This window comes from Mustela putorius, unplaced genomic scaffold, assembly GCF_011764305.1.
Source record: "Mustela putorius furo isolate JIRA1106 unplaced genomic scaffold, ASM1176430v1.1 tig00004033_pilon_pilon_pilon, whole genome shotgun sequence".
In the NCBI taxonomy this organism is placed as follows: Eukaryota; Metazoa; Chordata; class Mammalia; order Carnivora; family Mustelidae; genus Mustela; species Mustela putorius.
The window spans coordinates 2,646,227-2,667,559 of NW_025422169.1; the positions used below are offsets into that span (position 1 = coordinate 2,646,227).

The 21,333-nt window shown below is 53.4% G+C and overlaps 1 protein-coding gene across 3 annotated transcripts in view; it reads left to right on the top strand.

Annotated features, from left to right (window-relative positions):
- The window catches only part of ITIH5 (inter-alpha-trypsin inhibitor heavy chain 5), a 90,254-nt gene extending 71,189 nt beyond the window's left edge, over positions 1-19,065 (top strand). For all 3 annotated transcript variants that reach the window (XM_045072336.1, XM_004757953.3, XM_045072337.1), the window contains 7 exons: positions 5,954-6,122; positions 8,773-9,082; positions 11,539-12,047; positions 13,585-13,638; positions 15,468-15,584; positions 16,674-17,051; positions 18,064-19,065. In XM_045072336.1, the coding sequence (XP_044928271.1) occupies positions 5,954-6,122; positions 8,773-9,082; positions 11,539-12,047; positions 13,585-13,638; positions 15,468-15,584; positions 16,674-17,051; positions 18,064-18,344 (1,818 nt within the window). In that variant the 3' untranslated portion in view covers positions 18,345-19,065. The remainder of the gene's footprint in view (positions 1-5,953; positions 6,123-8,772; positions 9,083-11,538; positions 12,048-13,584; positions 13,639-15,467; positions 15,585-16,673; positions 17,052-18,063) is intronic.
- Positions 19,066-21,333: the final 2,268 nt, after the last annotated feature.

The window sequence follows — 21,333 nt, forward strand, 5'->3', positions numbered from 1 at the left end:
CATGAAATCATAACAGTTTTAAATACAGGAACCTTACAGTTTTGCTTAATTTCAATATCCCCTTCATAATAGTATGAGCATTAAGATGTAGAGACCAAAGAAATAGTGTTTTGTATGTTTACTTGGTGAAATTTCAAGTTACTATTTAGCATCTACTAAACTTGGAAAGCGTTAAAAGATGTGATGACTTCTAGTCCGAATTTTTCATTTATATGGAAACCTCCTAGTCTCTACTCTTTTTGTAGAGAACACATTGGCCAGTAGAAAAAGGGTTTTGGTTTCTTTCAGCAAGATGCCTCAAATCTGACCAAGATAATTTTTTAAATATTTTCTTTCTTATATTATAGTTTGGATATTTTATTTTATTTTATTTTTAAAGATTTTATTTATTAATTTGACAGACAGTGATCACAAGGAGGCAGAGAGGCAGGCACAGAGAGAGGGGAGGGTTAGCAGGCTCCCTGATGCGGGACTCGATCCCAGGACCCTGGGATCATGACCTGAGCTGAAGGCAGAGGCTTTAACCCACTGAGCCACCCAGGCACCCTGGAAATTTTATTTTTAATGTAACTTATATAATGGGGTTGGTTTTAGGGAATGTGTGTGGCAGAGGCAACAAGAGGCATTGTGTGATCACTGATTTCCTTTGTTACTTCACAGAACCTCCTCAGGTGTCTTTATACTGTAATCAGTGGAGTAACATAATTTTTTAATGTTTCGGTTTGCTCTCTGAAACCAATCTGTAGCTAGGTTGTTTGTTTTTTTAAGTGTAACAATGATCTAGGCATGAATATGTTATAGAGAAATAGTCCTTCTCACTCAATTTATTGCCTTGCTCCTAAAGTTAGGATTTTTAAAAAAAAATCTGATGATTTAGGGTCAGTCACAGGAAGATTTCAGAAACCGTTCATTCGAATCAGGGAAAGACTTGTAGTATGTAGATATGAGGTTCTCTTGCCTCTTAGGGATTTTCTGTGATCTTGAAATACTATGGCCTTAAAATACCCGCCCCTGAAGCATAACTGGTACCTGCGGACCACAGCTTCTACTGGCGACTGTGGCAGCTGTGGTCTTGACCATGACCCTGACTCCAGGGAGACTTGGGACAGCAGCATGCGTGGAAGCCTGTGGGGTGTGCAGACAGATGCTGGGATGGCCGGCACATCAGGGCTCCTGCTGCGGGCTTAGGCCCCTTAAGGTTGCAGGGATCTGATGCTGCCAACTTTCATGGAGTCTCAGACACACACTCTCTCTCTCTCTCTTAAAAAGAGAGAGATAGAGAGAAAAGGGTAGGGGACAGAGGGAGAGGTATAGACTCCCAAGCAGAATCCCTGCAAAGCGTGGAGCCTGACACGGGGCTCGATCCCATGACCGCAAGATTATGACCTTAGCTGAAACCAAGAGTCGGATGCTTAACCCACTGAGCCACACAGGTGCCCCTGAGTCACAGACTTTTATTTGTGTCTGTCCCTTTGTACAGAATGACTACAAGGACACATTGCTCCCCAGACAGCAAGGGCTTCCCCCTGCGGGCTAACAGGAGGACAGTATAAATATGCTTCCCCCTTCCCCCATTGCCTGTACCCACCTAGGGAAGGGCAAAGGCTGGCCCTTAGGCAGAGTTTATAGTGGACACAGTCCATTTCTGGGTGTGCTTCTCAGAAACTTAGGGCTGTTTTCCTGATGTGTATCTGTTGATCACAATTCTTATTTGTGGCCCAGCTCAGACGTGAGAAGGGCTTAAGTTTCTTCGTGGCATTTTTTAAAAAGCTGTTTATCATGGGCACTTTTTCTGTTGGGTTCATTCGAAAGGACCATGTGGGGAAATGAAAGGGAATATACGCACTTGGAAAACATTTTAGACTGCGGCAAGTGACAGCGCTGCTTAGGAGAACAGCACGGCTATTCTGCTGAGAACACAGAATGGCTAATATCTACTACCCTTGAACTTGGATTTCATCTATGATGTCATGGCTCCCCTGGTATGATGCCCAAGAATCCAGACTTTGTGGTACAAAAGGCCTTTTGTGTCAGAGATATTTCCCGTGAGTGTGGTTTCGTTCAGACACAGAAATGTTTGGGAAAAGCTGCGTCATCGGGATCCCTGATGAAGGTGGTCCCCAGGGCGGCCAGGCAGCGGGGTCTGTCATGGGTTCCACTGACATTTCACTCTGAGGGTCTTTTTACACAACGCTTCCCTGCTTGTGAAGTGTTGAATGGTCGTTCACGACCTGGGTTAGCAAAGCAGAATGCTCACCCTCTTGAGGGCTGTGCCAAAAGCCTACAGCTAGGAGGGCTCCGTTTGGCCGGGACGGCGGAGAGGGGGTTTCTGTCCCTTATCCTAGTTTAATGCAGGGACCCAAAGCGCACGACCAGATCTGCCTCCTGGACACTCCCCTCCCTGGTCGTGGCACTGCCAAGGGGGCGTCATGCGTTAGCTGCGGGGACCCCGCTCTGCCCTTTCAACGGACACATCAGAGGACACCATATATGTCTCTATCGTGAAGATCCACTACAACATGGGGACCGTAGCCAACCACACTGAATGAATGCATAATCTGTACCTGAAGGACAGAGATGAAAAGACTTACTTAGCAACAACCCCACGGCAGAGCTGGAATGAACTTCTAAGGCATTGTTTTCAAAGGACATGCTTCCTCCTTCTAACCTAAGGAGAGTACACATGAGAAGAGGAATTTGTCACCATAAAATAGTTTCAAGAGGGAACAGGCCCCTTTCTTGGCTGTTCTAGATAGGTAGGACTAAAAGGCATCTTTAATCACCGGGCAGGCCAAGGGCTTCCTCACGACCTGAACTGTAAGGAGTACGTCCTTTTGTGGTGTCACTTGTATCTGTGTACCTTTCATCTTCCGTCCACACACCATCTGGAAGGTTCCTGTCCCTATGCAGGCTGGGATCTGCGGATTACGCTCTCTGATCACCAGGAAGCGTGTGGGTGGCCGTGTCTGTGGAGCGGCGCCACCCGCAGAGGAGATGGGTGGCTCTGGGGCTGGCCAGTCTCTAAGAACGCTCCTCCTCCGCCACGGCCCCCTGTGCTCCTCACTTCTTTCCCTCTGCATAGGGCATGGTTTTCCTGCCTCTTCCCAATCGCCTTTTCCCCCCAGGACTCCCGGATTCCTCCCCAGCAGGCGGACCACCTGATAGTGGATACTGTACCCCGAAGAAAGCCCTTGTCCCCGAGAATAAACACGAACAGTGGTGACACGCTGGAGGCGCTCCGGTGACCTGGAGGCTGAGGGTGGTTTGGCAATGCTGGACAACGAGCCACGCTCACTAGTTACCCCTACCCCCAGTGGTATTCATCTGCGCAGAAACTCTATGCCAAGTATACAATCCTATGTTGTAGATGCCAGTTTTAAAAGGTCTCCAGGGAGGACATTTGCACGTGTCCGGTGGTCACCTGGTAACAAGTTAATTTCAGGGCGACCTCACCCCAGGGGGTGTGTCTTGGAGTTACCTGTCTCAAGCAGGCAGGTCCTTCCTAGTGGGCAAGGGCAGTTAGTGGAGCTTTGGGGGTGGGAAAGAAAGCGAAGGAACATTGCTTGCTGGGACATCCAGGGTCTTTCCCTTTAGGTGACGCTCATTGGAGAGGGCCTGGGGAATAACTGGTAACTATCCTTGTATGTCCGTGCGCTTGCACTGGAAGCTTCCACAGGTTTTCTCCGTTGTCATCCTTCAGGCCCTTTAGGGTTTGGACCGACCCCTCTCCTGTGCCGCCTCTTTGCCTCCAGGGTCGTTCAGGCCTTCAGACAGGCTTGGGCTGCACATTCTCTGCCTCTCTGAGCTTCCTCTGATCTTTCTGGAATGCGCTTACCCTGTTTTCTGGATTGGACTCTTGGAAAGTCTGGCAGGTTGAGGTTCATCTTCAGCGTGTAAACATAGTGTGCAGAAACACCAGCTGAGGTCCCCTGGCATTCACTCTCCTGTCTGGACACTCACTTTCTGCTTGCCTTTTACGCCTTCCAAGAATGCGGAGCACCCAGGGCTGCCGGCCCATCTAAGGAGAGAGTAGGAGCCCGCAGGCCGTTCATCGAGGGCACTGGCTGCAGGCCACTGCGGCAGCTTCTCCCCAGGCCCCTGGGGATGAGGGCTGGGAGGCTGTCCGAAAGGTCCCGATGCAACTGGAAACGGAGCCTCGCAAGCCCGCTGGCCTGCCGTCCCTCGGTGCATATGAGGATACGCGGCAGCTGTGGCCTTACAAGGTCACAAGGAGCCTGTAGTTGCTGAGCTGAGGGGAGGGAGGTGGAGAAGCGGGAACAGACTCTTCCTTAAGCAGAATATCCAGCACAATGGGAGGAAAATAGCCACAGAGGAGTAGGCGGCCTCTCTCCGGGTCCTCAGCACGCTATTTAAGGATCCCGAAGGATGCCAGCAGCTGAACAAACCCCAGGCTTCCCCTGCCCGAGCCCTCGGCTGGTGGTTGCTGCCAGCTCGGTGCTCCAAGCCACGTGAGCCTTTCCAGGCGCCTGCCTCAGACCTGTCCCCAGCGGTGCTGTCTCGGGGACAGCTCCCTGTTGTCCTGTCCCCTCGCCCCTGCGGCCCTGCAGGCCTCCCAGAGGTCTAGGCTGTGGGGCTGGGAGCGGGGCCTGGCTTGTGTCGCCTGCGCGTGGAAGGAAGGCTGCGTCGTGGAAGTCCCGCCGGCTTCCTGGCTGACAGCGTGTCCGCCTCGGCGCGCTCTGCCCGCGTCTGTTTGCTGAAATTATCTGATTTTCACACGGACGCGGCCTAGCGGTCACTTCTGTGCTTCCTTCGCGGCTTCTCAGTATCGTCTTCCCGCGGTTCTCCAGGACGGGGCAGGTGTCTCTCTGACTTCCTCGGTGTTCAGGAAGTATTTGGCATTCCACACACCTGTCACCACCCTCTGCTTCCCTCCGTCTCTCTCTCTCTTTTACTCATTCAACACACTTGCCTTCGCTGCTTTCCAGAACTTCCTTCCTAGTCTTTCACGCGATCCGGTTCCTTTTACCCGCCTATTCCTGCTTCCCTGTGAGGTCTTTCCCTGCGGCTGCAGCAACCCCCCGCCCGTGTTTTCATTCTCTCTCTTTTTTTCTTTTTTTAATATAATTTTCTTTTTTTTTTTTTAAAGATTTTATTTATTTATTTGACAGAGAGAGATCACAAGTAGATGGAGAGGCAGGCAGAGAGAGAGAGGGAAGCAGGATCCCTGCTGAGCAGAGAGCCTGATGCGGGACTCGATCCCAGGACCCTGAGATCATGACCTGAGCCGAAGGCAGCGGCTTAACCCACTGAGCCACCCAGGCGCCCTCATTCTCTTTTAAATTCTTAGCCTGCTTAGTATTTCTGCCTTTAGTTGTACCATTCATAAAGCAGGTACACGGATTGTTCACCGAGTGTCCACGCCCCCGCCCCGCGTGTCAGGAGCTCTCGCGCGCACGGGGCCATATGAGGATGCTTGGTTGCTGCCGACCCAGAGCGCACAGTACAGCCAGGGACAAAGATAAACAGCAAATAATCACGACTGGGTCATGATGCACTTTATAACACGAGTATTGTGAGGGCCGTGCCAGCCCAGAAGGGAGAAAATCAGCTGTCTTGGGAGGGGTTAGGACATGCTTCACATGGAGGCTGGGGCACATCAGCTGGGTTTTGAAGAGTGACCGGGAGCTTGTCAGGTGACACATGGGTGTCAGGCAGAGTTGAAGAACCTTCCACTGATGCTGTGATGGTAGAGGCCTGAGACAGCACGACTTGCAGTGGCCTGTGACAGCTCAGATGTAAATGTCCATTCGTGGGGCCCCTGGGGGGCTCAGTCGGCGAGCGTAATTCTGATCCCAGGACCGTGGGATCGAGCCCCGCATCAGGCTCCTGCTCAGCAGGAAGTCTGTTTCTCTCCTGGTGACAGTTTCCAGGCCAGGGGACGCGAGGATGGAGGTGATCAGCTGTGACCCCTTTTACTCCTGTGTTGTTTTAGACCAAGGATGCCCTGTTCACGATTCTCCACGACCTGCGACCCCAGGATCACTTCAGTATCATCGGATTTTCCAACCGCATCAAAGTGTGGAAGGACCATTTGGTGTCGGTGACTCCTGACAACGTGAGAGACGGCAAAGTCTACATTCACCACATGTCGCCCACCGGAGGTAAATACGAGACCTTGTTTTCCTGTTGCCTTTGACGTGGTAGTAAGCGAGTAGCCAATTTTCTGCCAGGAGACGAGGATTTGAAAGCTGAAGCTGATCACAGGAAAGCAGATACGGGTGAGAGCTTTCCCAGAAGCTTGAGTTTCTCTGAGCACCAAGTCTGGAAATTCTCATCTTCCAGGCCCTGAACTGATGATGGTCGGGTTAAGTTAGGGGGAAAATACCTGATAGGTTTTGGAGACTTTCCTGGTTTATCTCATGGATCCAAACAATGAAGCAGTTTTTGGAAACTGCTCTTGGGTGAGGAACCAAAGCCAAAGAGATGTTTCGATGTATCGGGAGCTCGGGCGCTGGCACCTTGGGAGGCAGCGTGTGGGACAGGGCTGCTGAGCTGTTCGCCTCTCGGCAGGGCTGTGCCAGTGAGCAGAGCACACGTCCCAGGTGGCCAGGGAGATGCAGCACGCAGCACACAGGGAGAGCCCTGGGCTCTGAGTCTTGGCACACGTGGGTTGGGTATGTTGCCCGGGGAAGAGTGTGGGGCACATCAGTTGTTCCAGGATGTGGGGAGAGGAGAGAACCAGAACGGGGTGTTACCCAGCCGTGCTTCTGCGCCCGACGTGGGGATCCCTGTCGCTGCTCTCTCCGCCTCCAGTACAGCGGCCCCGTGTTCAGCACTGGAGCGTATGGAAGTCCGTCCAGGCTCCCTCCGCCCTTTCCGCAAGGGCCTTTACAGAGACGCCGTCTCCTGGGGCTGCTGTCTCAGTCAATTCTAATTTAGTTATTGGGGAACTTAGAAAAATCCAGTTCAGTTTTCTTCCTGCATTTTTCATCTTTCGTCTGTGTATTGTTTTCTCTCCACGATGAAGCTCTGATTTCCCAAATGAACTTCATTTAGAACTTGATTGTGCTTGGATGGAACTCAGACTGCCATGGCATTTCCTACCGGTCTCCACAACAGTGTGGTCTAGGAACCGATTTACTGGGTGATGAAAGAGATGAAAGATTGGATGTAATAATACGGGAGGAAGTAGGGGTAAGACAGGTCCTTGAGGGAGGAAACTCTTCATCTTTGTATGGCCCGTGGTTCCCAGCGCAGGTCCTGATGTGTATAGCTCGTGCTCAACGAGTATTTGTTGTACTGAATGCATTTCAGCAGCACTCCTCACTATTAGTAACGGGGGGTGTGCCTGTGTGTGAGTGTGTGTGTGTGTGTGTGTGTGTTGGCAGAGGGCACGGGGATAAACCTGTAGGGAACAGCTGAGGTGTATTGTGTCATTTTGGAATCCACCCCTTCGAAAGCTTATTAGTTTCCTTTATTTTCATCTCCGCATTTCAGCACCTCAAGCTCTCCAGGTGAACAGAAAGTCAGTCTGTTCATTCCTCTCAGAGAAGCGGAACGGGAGGGTTGTTGCATAGGTTCTGAAGCCAGACTGTCTGGATCTGAAGCCAGCCCCACCATCTACGAGCCATTGGCTGTGTCTGTGCCCAAGTTTACGCAACTCAGTCGTAGACAGTAATGGGACTGTGACGAGGATAAAATCAGTTAAAATACCTGAAGTGCTTAAAACAGTAGCCGGCACACGGGCAGCCCTCTTTCAGAGTGAGACGTGGCCATCTTCACCCAAGCAGTCCCTCTTGCTGGTGCATTGGGGTCCTCTGTTCACTGAGGGTGGGGAGGAACTCTCTGCAGGGTGGCCTGGCAGCTCTGTGGGGCGTCTCCCTGTGGAGGGCACTTTCCTGTTCTTAAGAGCTGGGGACACATCCTGGCATTGCATAGGTGTGATCCACACTCTGCCGTGCCTCGGTGTCTGGAACTAAGAAAGCTAAGTTGGTCCCTTCCCCTGGGCTTTCCCTGGCCTTAAAGTAGAATAAATATTTGGCACCACTGCCAAGTTCTCATTTAAAGGGAAAATAAAGACCTGCCTTTTTGTCCAGGTTCACACATCCAGAGGTCATGTGCAGCTAGGCTGGACATTCAGAAAGGCAAGTTAATGAGCCCAAAGAAACATTAAATACTGTTTTAGCTGTAACTTTTCCTGACGTTCAAACCCAGTGTGCATCTCAGAATTATCAGTGTGTTCGCACAGACCTAGCCATGTATTTTTATGTTTTTAGCCAGAAATTCTGGAGAGTGTGAAACAATGGGGAGAAATTACCTGGTTCACTCAGACACAGTACATTTTGCGGCTGGTTAAAAATCACTCCGGACAGGGAGATGGATCGTGGTGATGGGTCTACAGCTTTATAAACTTACTAAAAGTAAGCATGGACCTAAAGTGAGTGCCTTTTCTTTCCCTCTGGGACTTGCACTCCCTCCAGATTCCTGTACCTGTACCTTCCTGCCCTTTGCAAAGCTTTTCCCAGAAAAGGTGTAGGAACCACCATTGCAAAGGCATCGAAGATGTCTAAGTGAAGGGGTTCGTTCAGGAGAAGGCGCATACCCTGGGATAATTCCGGGCCATTCTCATTCATTTAGTAACCCCTTGGAAGTGTCTGCTAGGCTGGTGTCACCCCATAGGTGCAGGTGACTTCTTTCCCCACTCACGTTCTCCTGCTCGAATGGTGGCGGGTGACACACGGCCAAGCCCATGTGCCCAGGTGAAGAATATGGGCACACGGGCTTGAGCGGGCGCCTTGTGGTGTCCCCCAGGCACAGACATCAATGGGGCCCTGCAGAGGGGCATCAAGCTGCTCAATGACTATGTGGCCCACAACGACATCGAAGACCGCAGCGTGTCCCTCATCGTCTTCCTGACCGATGGGAAACCCACCGTCGGGGAGACCCACACTCTCAAGATTCTCAACAACACCAAGGAGGCGGCCCGAGGCCAAGTCTGCATCTTCACCATCGGCATCGGGAACGACGTGGACTTCATGCTGCTGGAGAAACTGTCGCTGGAGAACTGTGGCCTCACGCGGCGTGTCCTTGAGGAGGACGACGCAGGCTCACAGCTCATCGGGTCTGTACGTCCGTCTTCTCCACGCAGGGGGACTCGGGCTCTCAGGAGGGGGAGGAGGGTTGTGGGGTCATAGCTCACTACACTGGGAGATGTCCTAAGGGATGCTTAACCCAGGTCCATCGGGTTCAGATTCTGGGTCCTGCTTTGTGACTTTAGGCAAAGTGGAAGCCAGTCTTGCTCGGTATCGTCATCTGTAAAGTGAGGATTGTGGTCAGTCCACGGAACTGAATGAGAAAACCAGTGTGAAGTATTGGCAGGATGGCTGCTGCATGTTGGGGGGTCCGCTGGCTCCTATGGTCGTAACTGTCTTCTTGACAGTTCTAGTGAATTTACTGGCTTGTTGTCTGGTGTTTGCTCTCATTCCCCCGGAGGCGTACGTAGGAAGAGAGGCGCTGTCTCCATTTTGTGTACTGGGTAACACTGGCCACTGATTCTCTTACTGTTTTGAGGTGGAGAAGAAACTAGTTCTTGGGTTTTCTGTCTCCATTTGGAGCCTTCCCGCAGCTGTCATTTGCCAAAAACAAGTGTGACCTCGCCGCTGACTCGAGCACGTGCTGACACTCCGGTCCACGTGATGAGCTTGGGTCTTCTTTACAGCAGATACAGTAGATATTTAAAAGGAAAAGTGAGGTTTGGGTAGATTCGCAGCTGTCCGGTAGCCATACTCAAGGAATATTCATTAATGCTAAACCTAATTGGAGGTCTCCGAAGTGGGCAGTAAAGGTGGGTCCTTGGTTCAGGGCTCGTCACCATTCTCCCCCTCCCGCAGCGTTTTGGTCAAAGATTTCTTTTTCTTCTTCTTCTTCTTTTTTTTTTTTTTTTAAGATTTTATTTATTTATTTGAAAGAGAGAGAGACAGCATGAACACGGGGAAAGGGAGAGGGAAAAGCAGACTCCCCACTGAGCAGGGAGCCCGATGTGGGACTCCATCCCAGGACCCTGGATCATGACCTGAGCTAAAGGCAGATGCTTAGCTGACTGAGCCACCCAGGTGCCCCATGGTCAGAGATCTAAATAAAAAGATTTGCTTCCCACATTTTCAAAATTACTCAAAACTATATATAAAGAGGGAGAACGTAGTGCATTATATATTAAGATTTAGTAATGCTCTCAAAAACAGAAGCAATGACTGTGAAACATACCAGCTGCCCTGCTGTATTTCCAAAACTATCATCGATACTCAACAGCTAGCGAGAACTCACGATGCACCAGGCTTTCCTACATCTGTTGTCTCCGGCAAGCCCCACAGCCTGGGAGTGGGGTAGTAGCATCCATGCAAAGTTGCCACCAGATGACCCTCTCCCGTATAATCTGGACACACTGGATTCTGCTCCAGGAAGTCGCTCAGAGACTCCTGTTCCTTCCCTTTGGTGGCTCTTACCCCCTCAGGTGTCGTCTTTAGCTGCAGGGTTGAAATTAGGTCCCTATCATTTGTAAATTCTAGCCCCAAAGAGGGGGAAAGAAAAACCAGATTAAGAAGCCATTTTTTTTTTCAAGCAAGCATTGCAGAAGTTGTCCGCCTCACTTCTACTCACACTCCGTCGGTGAGAATGTGGTCATATTTGGCCCGAGTAGAGGCTAAGAGGTGTAGTTGACAGCTGGTGGGGAGAACTCAGGAAAGAAGGGAAGAAGGAGCAGTTGCTTCAACATTCCAACTTTAGAGAGGAGGAGCCCGAAGTTCAGAGAGGCTACGCTACACACCCCAAGACACACAGCCAGGAAGGGGCTAAGCTGGTTTCCACAGCCCATGCTGTCTAGGTCTTTGGAAAGGGGATTTTGCTGGTCCCCTTACTCAGCAGAAAGCAACCTTGGAACAACCAGGAGAAAAGCTAAAGTGAGCAAATGAGGCGTTACACACAAGCCTAACCTCAGTGTCAAGATGAGATTCCTCAAGGGTAATGGTCTTAAGCGCACCTGGAACATGTGTTTGGTTCAAAGGAACATGTTTTACGAGGCCCTTTGAGAAATGTGGTTATGTACATAAGGAAAGTTACCGAGAGGCCGCTCAGCTGGGGATGCTTGAGTCCGTGTCGTATGAAGAACAGTTCAGGAAGCGGAGTGGGCGGGGGTTGGCTGGGCGGCACACAGATTTCAGGAGCACACAGTAGTGTCCAAGACGTTTAAATGCCGGTGTTTTTCAAGGATCTGAACATTGAGGGTAGATTAGGCTCCTCACACACTGTTGCTCCGGAAGCAGAAGACTTCAGTGCGTGGAAACTGGAGGAAGGGGGGTGTGAGCTACTCCCGGCGGCTCCCCAGCCGCTGAAAGGAGGGAAGCCTGTGTGGTAGTGAGTTCTCTGTCACCAGGGGTGTTCAAGCCACTACTGTGCCGTGAAGTGTTCTGCTGGGCAGTGTTGACGTGAGGGGCCTCTAAGACCTTGGTCCCTGGCAGATAGGACCCGTCCTGCTGCGGCCACCCCGGGCCCTGACTCTGTCCCTCTGTCCTTCCGCCACAGGTTCTACGATGAGATCAGGACGCCTCTCCTCTCCGATATCCGCGTGGATTATCCGCCGGCCATGGTGGAGCAGGCCACCAGGACCCTGTTCCCCAACTACTTCAACGGCTCAGAGATCGTCATCGCGGGGAAGCTGGCCGACAGCAAGGCGGGTCAGCTGCACGTGGAGGTCACGGCCAGCAACAGCAAGAAGTTCGTCATCCTGAAGACAGACGTGCCCGTGGAGCCCCAGAGGGTGGGGGGCGGCGCGGGGGACCCCAACCACGTGGAGCGGCTCTGGAGCTACCTGACGGTGAAGGAGCTGCTGAGCTCCTGGCGCCACAGCCGCGACGCGCAGGAGAAGGAGCGCCTGAGGCAGCAGGCGCAGGCCCTGGCCCTGGCCTACCGCTTCCTCACCCCGCTCACCGCCTTGAACTTGCGGAGGTCAGCGGCGCCCGCCGAGACGCCGGAGGCCGTCGTGGGCCCCGAGACCGTGATGCAGAGCCTGCGGGGCGCCCCCCCGCAGCCAGGTGAGCAGGGGTGGGTGTCCCCCCGCCAGCCCCAGCCAGTGTCCCCTGAGGGAGGGCGACACTGCTGTGTTTGTGGGGCTGCAAGGGTCAGAGCTCTGAAGAAAGTCGGAAGTGGGGCATTCCTCCCAGAAATGTCCTGGGGAAAGTCCGTTTATGGGTAAACCGTCAGGGTCAGGGGCCTACCCCGTGGCGGGCAGTACTGGAGGCTCCGGGCAAGAACAAAGCCCAACGTTTCAGTGTCCTCCGGCCTCAGTGAGTCCCTCAGAGCTCTGCCGTCTACCAGCCGGGTGTGCAGGTTCCCAAAGCTGGGGGCGGGGCGGGGATGGTGAGTGGGGTGCGGGGGGGCATCTAGAGATAAGCCGCGTCCCCGGCAAACACACAGCCTCCAAGGGGGTCCTGCCTCCTTCGCTCGCACCCCTGCCTCCAGGAAGGGGAGAAGGTCTTCCCCTCCGACTCTGGGTTCGTCTTGTCCTGACCACGTATGTGAACACCCAAGTGGCGGATTCTCGACAGACTTCATCCTTTTCGTGCTCACCACGCAGAATCTAAGCAGAAACCATCCTTTCCAGTCTCGTGCTGTTTTGTCGGGAGGAAATCAGTACCACGAGCGAGGAAGGAGAGCGCAAGGCGTCCGCCCAAGCAGAGCCTTACAACCTCAGTAATAACCGCTTGTGGCAAACAGCGTGGTTTTTACATTTTGACAGTTTTATTAAATTCCTGCCAAGGTCATATCTCCTAAAGAAAGGGAACGGACAGGGACCCAGAGCCTACACCTCCCACTCTAAGCTCTGCGCAGCCCCTGGGTGTGGTAGAACGAGCGTAAGGGTAGGATGTAAGCGTAGCTGTTTCTGCTGCGTGGCTCGGGGCAGGTGTCTGAATGTCTCTGGGCTTCTGTTTCCTGGTCTATAAAACGTGGATACGAATGATTTCTCTGAAGGGCCATTACAAGGGTTCGGTGTGTTAGAGTCTCTAGTACAAAGCTAGTGTCTTGGAAATGTTAGATCCCTCTTCCATGAAGGATGTAGAACTAGACATTTAGGTTCAGATTATAACTATATCTGGACTATACCTGTCTTTTAAAAAATATTTTTGTATTTTTTAAACTGTGAAAAATAACAAAGTTTACCATCTTAATCATTTTTTTTTGAGTGTACAGCTCAGTATTATGAAGTATATTCACAGGATCTTTCAGAACTTTTTTCGTCTTGCAAATATGAGACTCTGTACTCACGAAACAACTCTACCCCGAGCCTAGATTCCATAACTGTTCATTACGTATGACAGCGCCTTCCCTTCCCGTACAAGCAGAAACCCTAGACCGGAAGAATACAATCTGATTTATAGAAGAGTAAAATAACCAAGTCTTCTCATGGTTCCCCTTCACTTGTGTGTTGTGTGGCCAAGCTCCTTCTTTGAACAGATGTTTTTAACTGAGCACAACTGCATTGAAAGCTGCATTTTACTCGCCCCAAACCTCGTACCTGTGCCTCTCATCTCATTCTCCTTAATGGTAACAGTGGGGTTCTCCTCTTTCTAGGCCCTGCTCTCCAGAAACCATACAGCCCAAGAATTAAAGTCTCCAAAACCTCAGGTAAAGAAAAAAATGTGGTTGTGTGTCACTTGAGGGCTGAGGTGTTTTCCAGATGGAGGGCCCAGAGTTCCCTGGCATTAAAATGCCCAGCCTTGCCTCTTACTGTACAGACAAATATTTAACTGGCAATAAAATACAGGACCCACGGTCGTTGAGCAAAAGGCAGCGGCAGGAGGCAGTTCTGAGAACCAGGGCGGCCAGGAAACCGTAAACACTGTGGCTGCCTCCCCAAGGAGCCTGGAAGGGCTGACAGCAGGACAGACGGGCAGCAGAGGCCCATTTGCATCATGACTGAATTTAGAAGTTACTTTTTTCAGAGACGTGATGTATACGTGCTTCGGCTCACGGTGGTTCAAGTATCTGTGATGTGCAGTTTATTATTATGATTATTAGGATGATTATTATTATTGAGCTTCGGCTTTAGAAGGGAAAGATCAATAGGAATACCATAAAATTCCCTTTGGCCAGCTTCCTGGGATATAATAAGCATCCAGATGGAACAGCAACACGAAGGTGGGGTTTTAGTCTTGAAATGTACACGCCTTCCTTCCTCAGTCTCTTACTGCCTAGCGGCTGATGGGCTCGACGTGCCGGGAGCGTTCTGGAGATAGCCAGGCAGAGAAGGACGCACGCGGTCCCTGACGGGGCAAGCCCAACTCTTTTGAACATGCACATGCTTTGTGGAATTCGAGGAAACTTCCCTCTTGGATGCTGCGTGGAGTAATGAGCTCCAGACACCTCCTCCCCTCTTTGAAACAAGCAGCATCCTTCCTGGTGACAGGATGTGGATGATTTGAGTAGAAATGATGTGGTGTGACCACAAGAAACTCTCAAAGAACTGTCACGTGGTCACAGCCATACCTACAGGGTACCAAAAACATGGACCAGGACTTTGGTCTCCTAGGGGTGTCTTTTTTTGCTTTCTTCCCTCATCTGCAAAAGACCAGTATCTTGTATTTGTCTATCATGGGGTGCTGGAGGCGCGTCCCGGAGAGATCAGCCAGCTTCTTTCCTGGGCCTTTCTGAGTCATGCTAGGAACAGGAAGGGGTTTTGTTTTTTTAGCAGTTGCACTGAGGACATTAATTTGCTTGTGACTTGAAAAGACTGACCCTATCCAGGCTTGTGTACATGTGTGTGCACGGAACACAGAAAGGCATTCAGAAACATGCTGTGTTTGGCATAAAAATCAGGAAGAAGCTAACTCTCTAGTCTTGTGAGGGGAGAGAGTTGGTGTAAACGTTCGGGAATTATTTGTCGTGCAGTAAGAGGCAAGGCTGTTCGTGCTGACTAGAGGCGAAAATGAGGGGAACGCACAAGCACCAGAGACGGGCCACGGGCTTTGGTCTCCTCTGTGGGCAAAACTCTGAGAGCGTTGAGGTCCAAGTGCCCGAGAGGCAGGACTTCCACGGCCATCGCCGACCATCCTCCCCTAACCCCCAGTGTCTCTGAATCCCTCATGGTCACCGCCCTCAGTCGGGTTTGCTGGTGGCCACTGTCACACAGGGACTGACCCCGTGGCGCTCCGGTGACAGGAGAGGGAGGGTTCGCATCCGCATCGCCTGCCTGGGGTGGCCGAAGGAGACAGGAAATGATTTTCGGTGGCTGAAGTGTGGTGACAGGATCATGTCTGGGTGTAGGGACCCGAGTTCACGGACGCACCTCGTGTCGCTTCAGCCCGGGGTACCTTCCTCACTTGGACGTCGAGGATCAGTGACGGGTGAAATAAACAGTGCATGAGCCAGGAGAAGGGAGTGTGTACACACAGAAGGCACCTCATAAATGTCTGGTCTCTCTCGCTCTCTCCTGGTTTTGCCTGCTGGTCTGGCAGTGGATGGAGATCCCCATTTTGTCGTGGATTTCCCCCTGAGCAAGCTCACCGTCTGCTTCAACATCGATGGGCAGCCGGGGGACATCCTGAGGCTCGTCTCTGATCACGCGGGCTCTGGTACGTTCTGTGACCTCTGGGCAAGTGTAATGTAGGTAAGACTGCCCCCCTCTGTTCTTGAGACGGACGGCCACGAAGATAAGGGGGTACATCACAGACACTCACTGAGGACTGTGAGTGCTTCATTAAAGGAAGTCGACTGTGGGGCTTGGAGTCAGGAAGACAAACACTGGAAGCCCTGCTCGGACTTGAGCCTTGTAACCCGGAGGCCGTGGTATTTGCTCTGCCAGTCTCACCAGGCTACTGCAAAGGCCAAATTCCGTAACAGATGCGAAGTCGTTTTGTAAATGCACAGGGGCTGTAGAGATTCAGGATCTGTTATTGTTACCACATCTCTCCATTCCAAAACCAAAACGGTGGGACAGCTGGAGCCCTAAAACCAGCCCTCGTGGTTCCTCTGCAGGGCAGACGTGAAGCCCCCAGCTCTGTGTGCACGGAACTCGGAGGTGAACAGGGCTCTGACCCCTGCAGTCTGGGGAGAGGCTGGCTGAAAGGGGTCAGTATATGCACAGCCCTCAAGCCACACGCAGGTAGCAGTGCCCGAGCGATGGCCGTGTGGCTGTTCTCCGTTCCAGGAGGATGCCTTTCTTGAAGGCCAGGTGACGCGTGACGCAGTTATGGAAGGTGTGGTCCCAGGGCTCGTGTTCAACCTTGTTCTCTTGCAAGGCTTCCTCCTAGCTTTTGACCTAAATCTCAACTTGTCCTAACTTAGGCTCAGCAGGGAGATGGGGGCCTGACTGTACCCCCTCCCCCCCCACCAGAGGCGCCCACTTTCCTAGGGGCTGTTCCTGGCGTCTTTGTGATCAGGATGGCATCCGGGATGGGAAAGAGCCGGGGAATCCTGGAGCCCTGAGGGTTCCATACTTGGCTCCTGTTCAGGCTGCGATTTCTGCTCCCGGCCCCTTCCCCTTGCCCCGGGGAGGACAAGCCTACACCTTGCTTCCTTGGGTCCAGCGTATGGATAACAAGGGGACGGCGTCTCTCACACCTTCACGCATGCATGCTTTCACTCATCCAACAGGACCAAGTGGCCCCTTCCCGCGGGTCGGTCGGTGCCCTAACCACTGCCTTCGTCCCGCTGCCTTCCAGGTGTGACGGTGAACGGAGAGCTGATTGGGGCCCCGGCGCCCCCAAGCGGCCACAAGAAGCAGCGCACCTACTTCCGCACCATCACCATCCTGGTCAACAAGCCCGAGAGGTCTTACCTGGAGATCACACCCAGCAGAGTCATCTTGGACGGTGGGGAGAGGCTGGTCCTCCCCTGCAACCAGAGCGCGGTGGCGGGGAGTCGGGGGCTGGAGGTGTCTGTGTCCGCGAACGCCAACGTCACCGTCACCATCCAGGGCAGCATCGCCTTCGTCATCCTCATTCACCTGTACAAAAAGCCGGCGCCCTACCAGCGAAACCACCTGGGTTTCTACATCGCCAACAGCAAAGGCCTCTCCAGCAACTGCCACGGACTGTTAGGTAGGCAGCTGCTCTCACGCTGGCGCAGAGCCCAGAAGTCAGCTTCCCAGCGTGAGGCTGCTGTTGCCAGCACGGTTAGCTCGCCTGAGCAGTGCAGTCATGAGATGCCAGGCCTCGCTCCCTGGTGACTTTCTAGAATGGGAAGGGGCTGCATCCGCTAGTTCTCACCGGCCTTCTGGAAAAGTGAGCAAAGAGGGTGACTTCGGGGGTCACCCTCTTGAGGTCTGGCTCCTGACTCTGGGGAAGGAGATACCGGCAAGGGCAGTCCCCAGCCCAGGCCCGGGCGCGCGTCCCCTCCCCTCCCCCCGGCCCTGAGCAGCAGGCCGGCGGCCTCTCTGGCTGTTTTCGATGTGCAGGCCCATGTGGGCCTCTTGCCCAAAAGTAAAGGGTGAGCTGCCGCCAGGGCCCAGTTTAGAAAGCAGCATTTCCTGGCACTCGAGCTGGACGTGTTTCTGTCCCACTTGACTGCCAAGCAGGAGCCGCCTCGCCCAGACGTGGGCCAGGATTCCTGCAGCCTTAGCCGTGCCCTCGCTTGACCCACAGAATTCTGGGGGTGCGGATCAGGAACGGCCGAACTGGGCTTTCCACACCCACCGAAGACTCAGTCTGGGAGCGGGGCTGTGGCCTGGAGGAGAGGGAAGACCCCAGCCTCCTTCCCTGTCCGGCCCGTGCTCTCTCCCAGCTCACGCGGAGATGGTGGTCACTTGTCTAGATGAGTCGTTAGGCAGCTTTCCAGTGTTAGCAGCCAGCTTCCAGAAGGGGAGGCCGCGGCGAGCCCAACCTAGGACTCCCCCGTCCGCACCCCGCAAACAGGCAGAGAGGTGTGAGTCTGCTGGGAGAGCGCGGCCTGTGAGGGCAGTCAGGTGCACCAGCCTCTGGGCGCATCTGTCCCCCGCCCGTAGGTATCCCCGTGCACTGGCTGCTCACCAGGGCCCGACATTGGCACGAGCTATTTCACCGCAGGGCTGCCCTGCTCTTGGCTCAGACCCGATGGTCTCTTGTGTCCCCCCAGGTCAGTTCCTGAGCCGGGACGCCAGGCTCACCGCGGAGCCCTCCGGTCCTCCGTCCCCGAAGGCAGGCGAGCCGGCGGAGACCGTCCTGAAGGTGAGAGGACACCAGGTCCCCGTGGTCTGGAAACAGCGGAAAATCTACAACGGGGAGGAGCAGGTGGACTGCTGGTTCGCCAGGAGTAACGCGGCCAAACTGATCGACGGGGAGTACCGAGACTACCTGGCCAGCCATCCTTTTGACGCACAGACGTCCTTTGGCCCGAGACCCTCCGGCCGACTCTGATGCCGGCGGCCAGGACGCATGAGTGCGTGACAGGGAAGTGGTCTTCGGGGACCCCACGGCGCGCTTCCTGTCGCTTGCGCATCTTTGTGTCTTGGCAGTGAGCTGCCACCCGTGACCTTCCGCTAGCGGCGTGGAGGCCGCGGTCTGCCTGAGGGAAGGGTAGAGTCAGGCCTCGGAAGCGGAACTGTCATCTCCTCCCACTTCCTGCCCCTGCCTCCACCTTCCCCCCATCCCACAGAGAAAGATGGTGGCCCAAGGGGAAAAGGTCACCCTGCGTCTCATAGCAACCGGCTTGTCTGTCTTGTCGCCTGTCGTAACTGATGACGGCACATCTGCCACAAAGCTCCCTATCTGCGTGGAGATGGCCAAGGCTGGCCACTCTGCTTCTCACCGTATGCTGGTGCTTAGGAATCCCTCCTCTTAGAACCACTGTCTTCTCCAGATGTGTAGCCTCAGGGGGACCTCTCATGGGGCCCCAGCCATGGGCAGGCAAATAGCTCATAGATTTGATCACTGTAAACAATTAAGCCTTTTCTTTGGAGAGGATTTTCTCCTGCTGTGATATCTTGCCTGTGAAAGTGAGTTTTCATTTTAAAAAGAAAAACTTGGTTGGAAATAGAAGATCTGCATCCCAGATACCGATGTCTGACAGGCTCTGTAAACCACTGGGCAGTGCTGATGGGCGTGCTTCTATTTATTCCAGTAAAGCTAATAAACAGGACTACCCGCGTGGCTGTTTTTCACTGGCCTGTCTGGGTTGGAGAGCTAGCCCGCTCTCTCTGACTTGGCACCCTCCCCTCATTGTCATAGTTCTGGCCTTGCTTGCTAGCGGTCCTCGGGGAGGTGACAGATAGGCTCTCGCAGGCGGGGCATGGGAGACGGCGGCAGCACAGAGTGTGGTGTCAGCCTCCTCCCAGGAACGGGCTTCCAGAAGGCGGGGTGGACTCACGGCCCAGAGGCCTGCACGCATCTCAGAGAGGTAAATCCCGTGGACCACGCGAGAGGGGGCACTTTGGTTCCAGAACTCGGAGGAGCCATCTGCTGCCACGAGGCAAAGGTTAAAATCAGTGGCCAGGACGACAGAGGTCAGGGAGCGACACCCTTCTTCCAGCGGGGCCCCGTGCCCAGCCTGTCACCCTACCCAGGGGAAGCGGGGCCGAGGGTGGCATTGGGGGCCCCCACTGCCCTGTCCTCCTCGCCAGTCCTTGCTCTTGCTGTGGGGTTGTCTCGGGGCCCCCAAGGTTCAGCAGAGCCTGGTCCTTGCTGGGTGAGGCGCGCAGTTGGGACGCACATGGCGAGAAGGATTGGGGTCAGAGAAACGACTATGGGAACGTGAGGCGGATTTGAATCAAAGCTTTGGTGCCGGCCTCGCAGGGGGTTTCTTCCTGTCGGGAGCGACTCCAGAGCGCGCTTCTCACGCGATGTGGAAGCCTCCTTAGCACTTGGAGAGGACTCGGAGCTAGGAAAATTGTTTATCATGTTCGCCCTCCCCAGGGAAGCATTTGAGCAGCACAATGACATCCACATGTTCCTAGCAGACCAGGCGGCTTCGGGAGGTTAGGGGGGCAGGGGCAGCTTTTTGTTCTGTCTCAGAGACCCGCTCTCGCCCCGCTTCGGGCCCCTCAATGGGTCCTACCCAGCCCGCTCTGGCTTCTGGGGCTCCGTCTTCCCAGACTCGGCGGCCTGTCCTCATGCCGGCGCGGCGAAGGCACCAGCCCAGATGGCCCAGCCCGTCCGGCGGCCTCAGGGGACACCCACAGTCCAGCCTGGGCCCCAGGGTTGCCAGGACAGAGCCTGCACTTGATCTCAAGGTTGTGAGTTCAAGCCCCACGCTGGGCATGGAGTTTCCTCGAGAAAGAAAAAAGAAAAAAAGACTGTCGGGAGAACCCTTACTACACAACGCCCGTTACGGCTGCTTCCCGAGAGCAGAGACTACTCCCGTGAGGTACCCCTCCTCCTCCTCCTCTCGGGGAAAGATGGTTTTTGAGTATCACGGTTGAGCTTTTATTCTAATGTTTTTACTTCAGACAAATCCCACTTTTCTTTGTCCTCCTCTTCACCGTCTCTTTTTACTGCAAAACTTATTTACCCTCAAATGATCTGTTTCAGCCCGAGATGGTGATAGCTCCAAAAATCTCCGCAGCCGTGTTACACTTAGGACCTTGTGATTGGAGTGGAAAACAATATTTTCTGCTGGCCATGTGTGTTGTGGGTGACTCAGTCAGTTGAGCATACGACTTTTGATTTCAGCTCGGGTCGTGGTCTCAGGGTCATAGGACCGAGCCCCATGTTGGGCTCCCCACTTGGGATGGCGTCTGCTTGAAATTCTCTCCTTCTCCTTCTGCCCTTCCCCCCACTTGGGCACCCATTCTCTCTCATCCTCTGCTTAAAAAAAATTAAGGAATAAATTAAAAACTTAAAATCAAATGCAGAGGAAAGGAAGAATTTCTTTTTCCGGTGGGGAAACTGAGGCAGAGTCCAGTTGAGTGGTTTTCCCCACGTTACGAGGCAGTAGAACGGGGCCACGGTGAATGCCCAGAATTCATTTTGTTAGCTTTGCCTCGATTTCAGCTTGTGGGCCATCATTTCTCTCCCTTGAGCACCTGTGAACGGGGGCAGGGTGCTAAGTGAGAGATTGAAGGGTCAATCTCACGTTCTCACCACAGCCGGTATTAGCACGTCCGAAAAGTTAACTGACTGAGGTCTCAGCAGGTTCCTTCCTGGGTCCCTATCCCCTCCCTCATCTGAAGAAGAGAAACATCTGAGCGGGGTCCCTCTAAGGGTCTTCTAATGTAAAGCGTCACATTCCCCAAATAAAATGGATGGGATGTTCCCCACCCCCCCCCATGCTGGGTGTTTCCCTTCTTCATTCCGACTTTTCCAGGATTTGCCACTTCCAGCCAGAGGGAGTGGGACCTGGAAGATAAGCCACAGTGTGAGGCTTGGGCTCTGGGAGCCAGCAAGATCTCCTTGACCTTGTCGGGCTTGA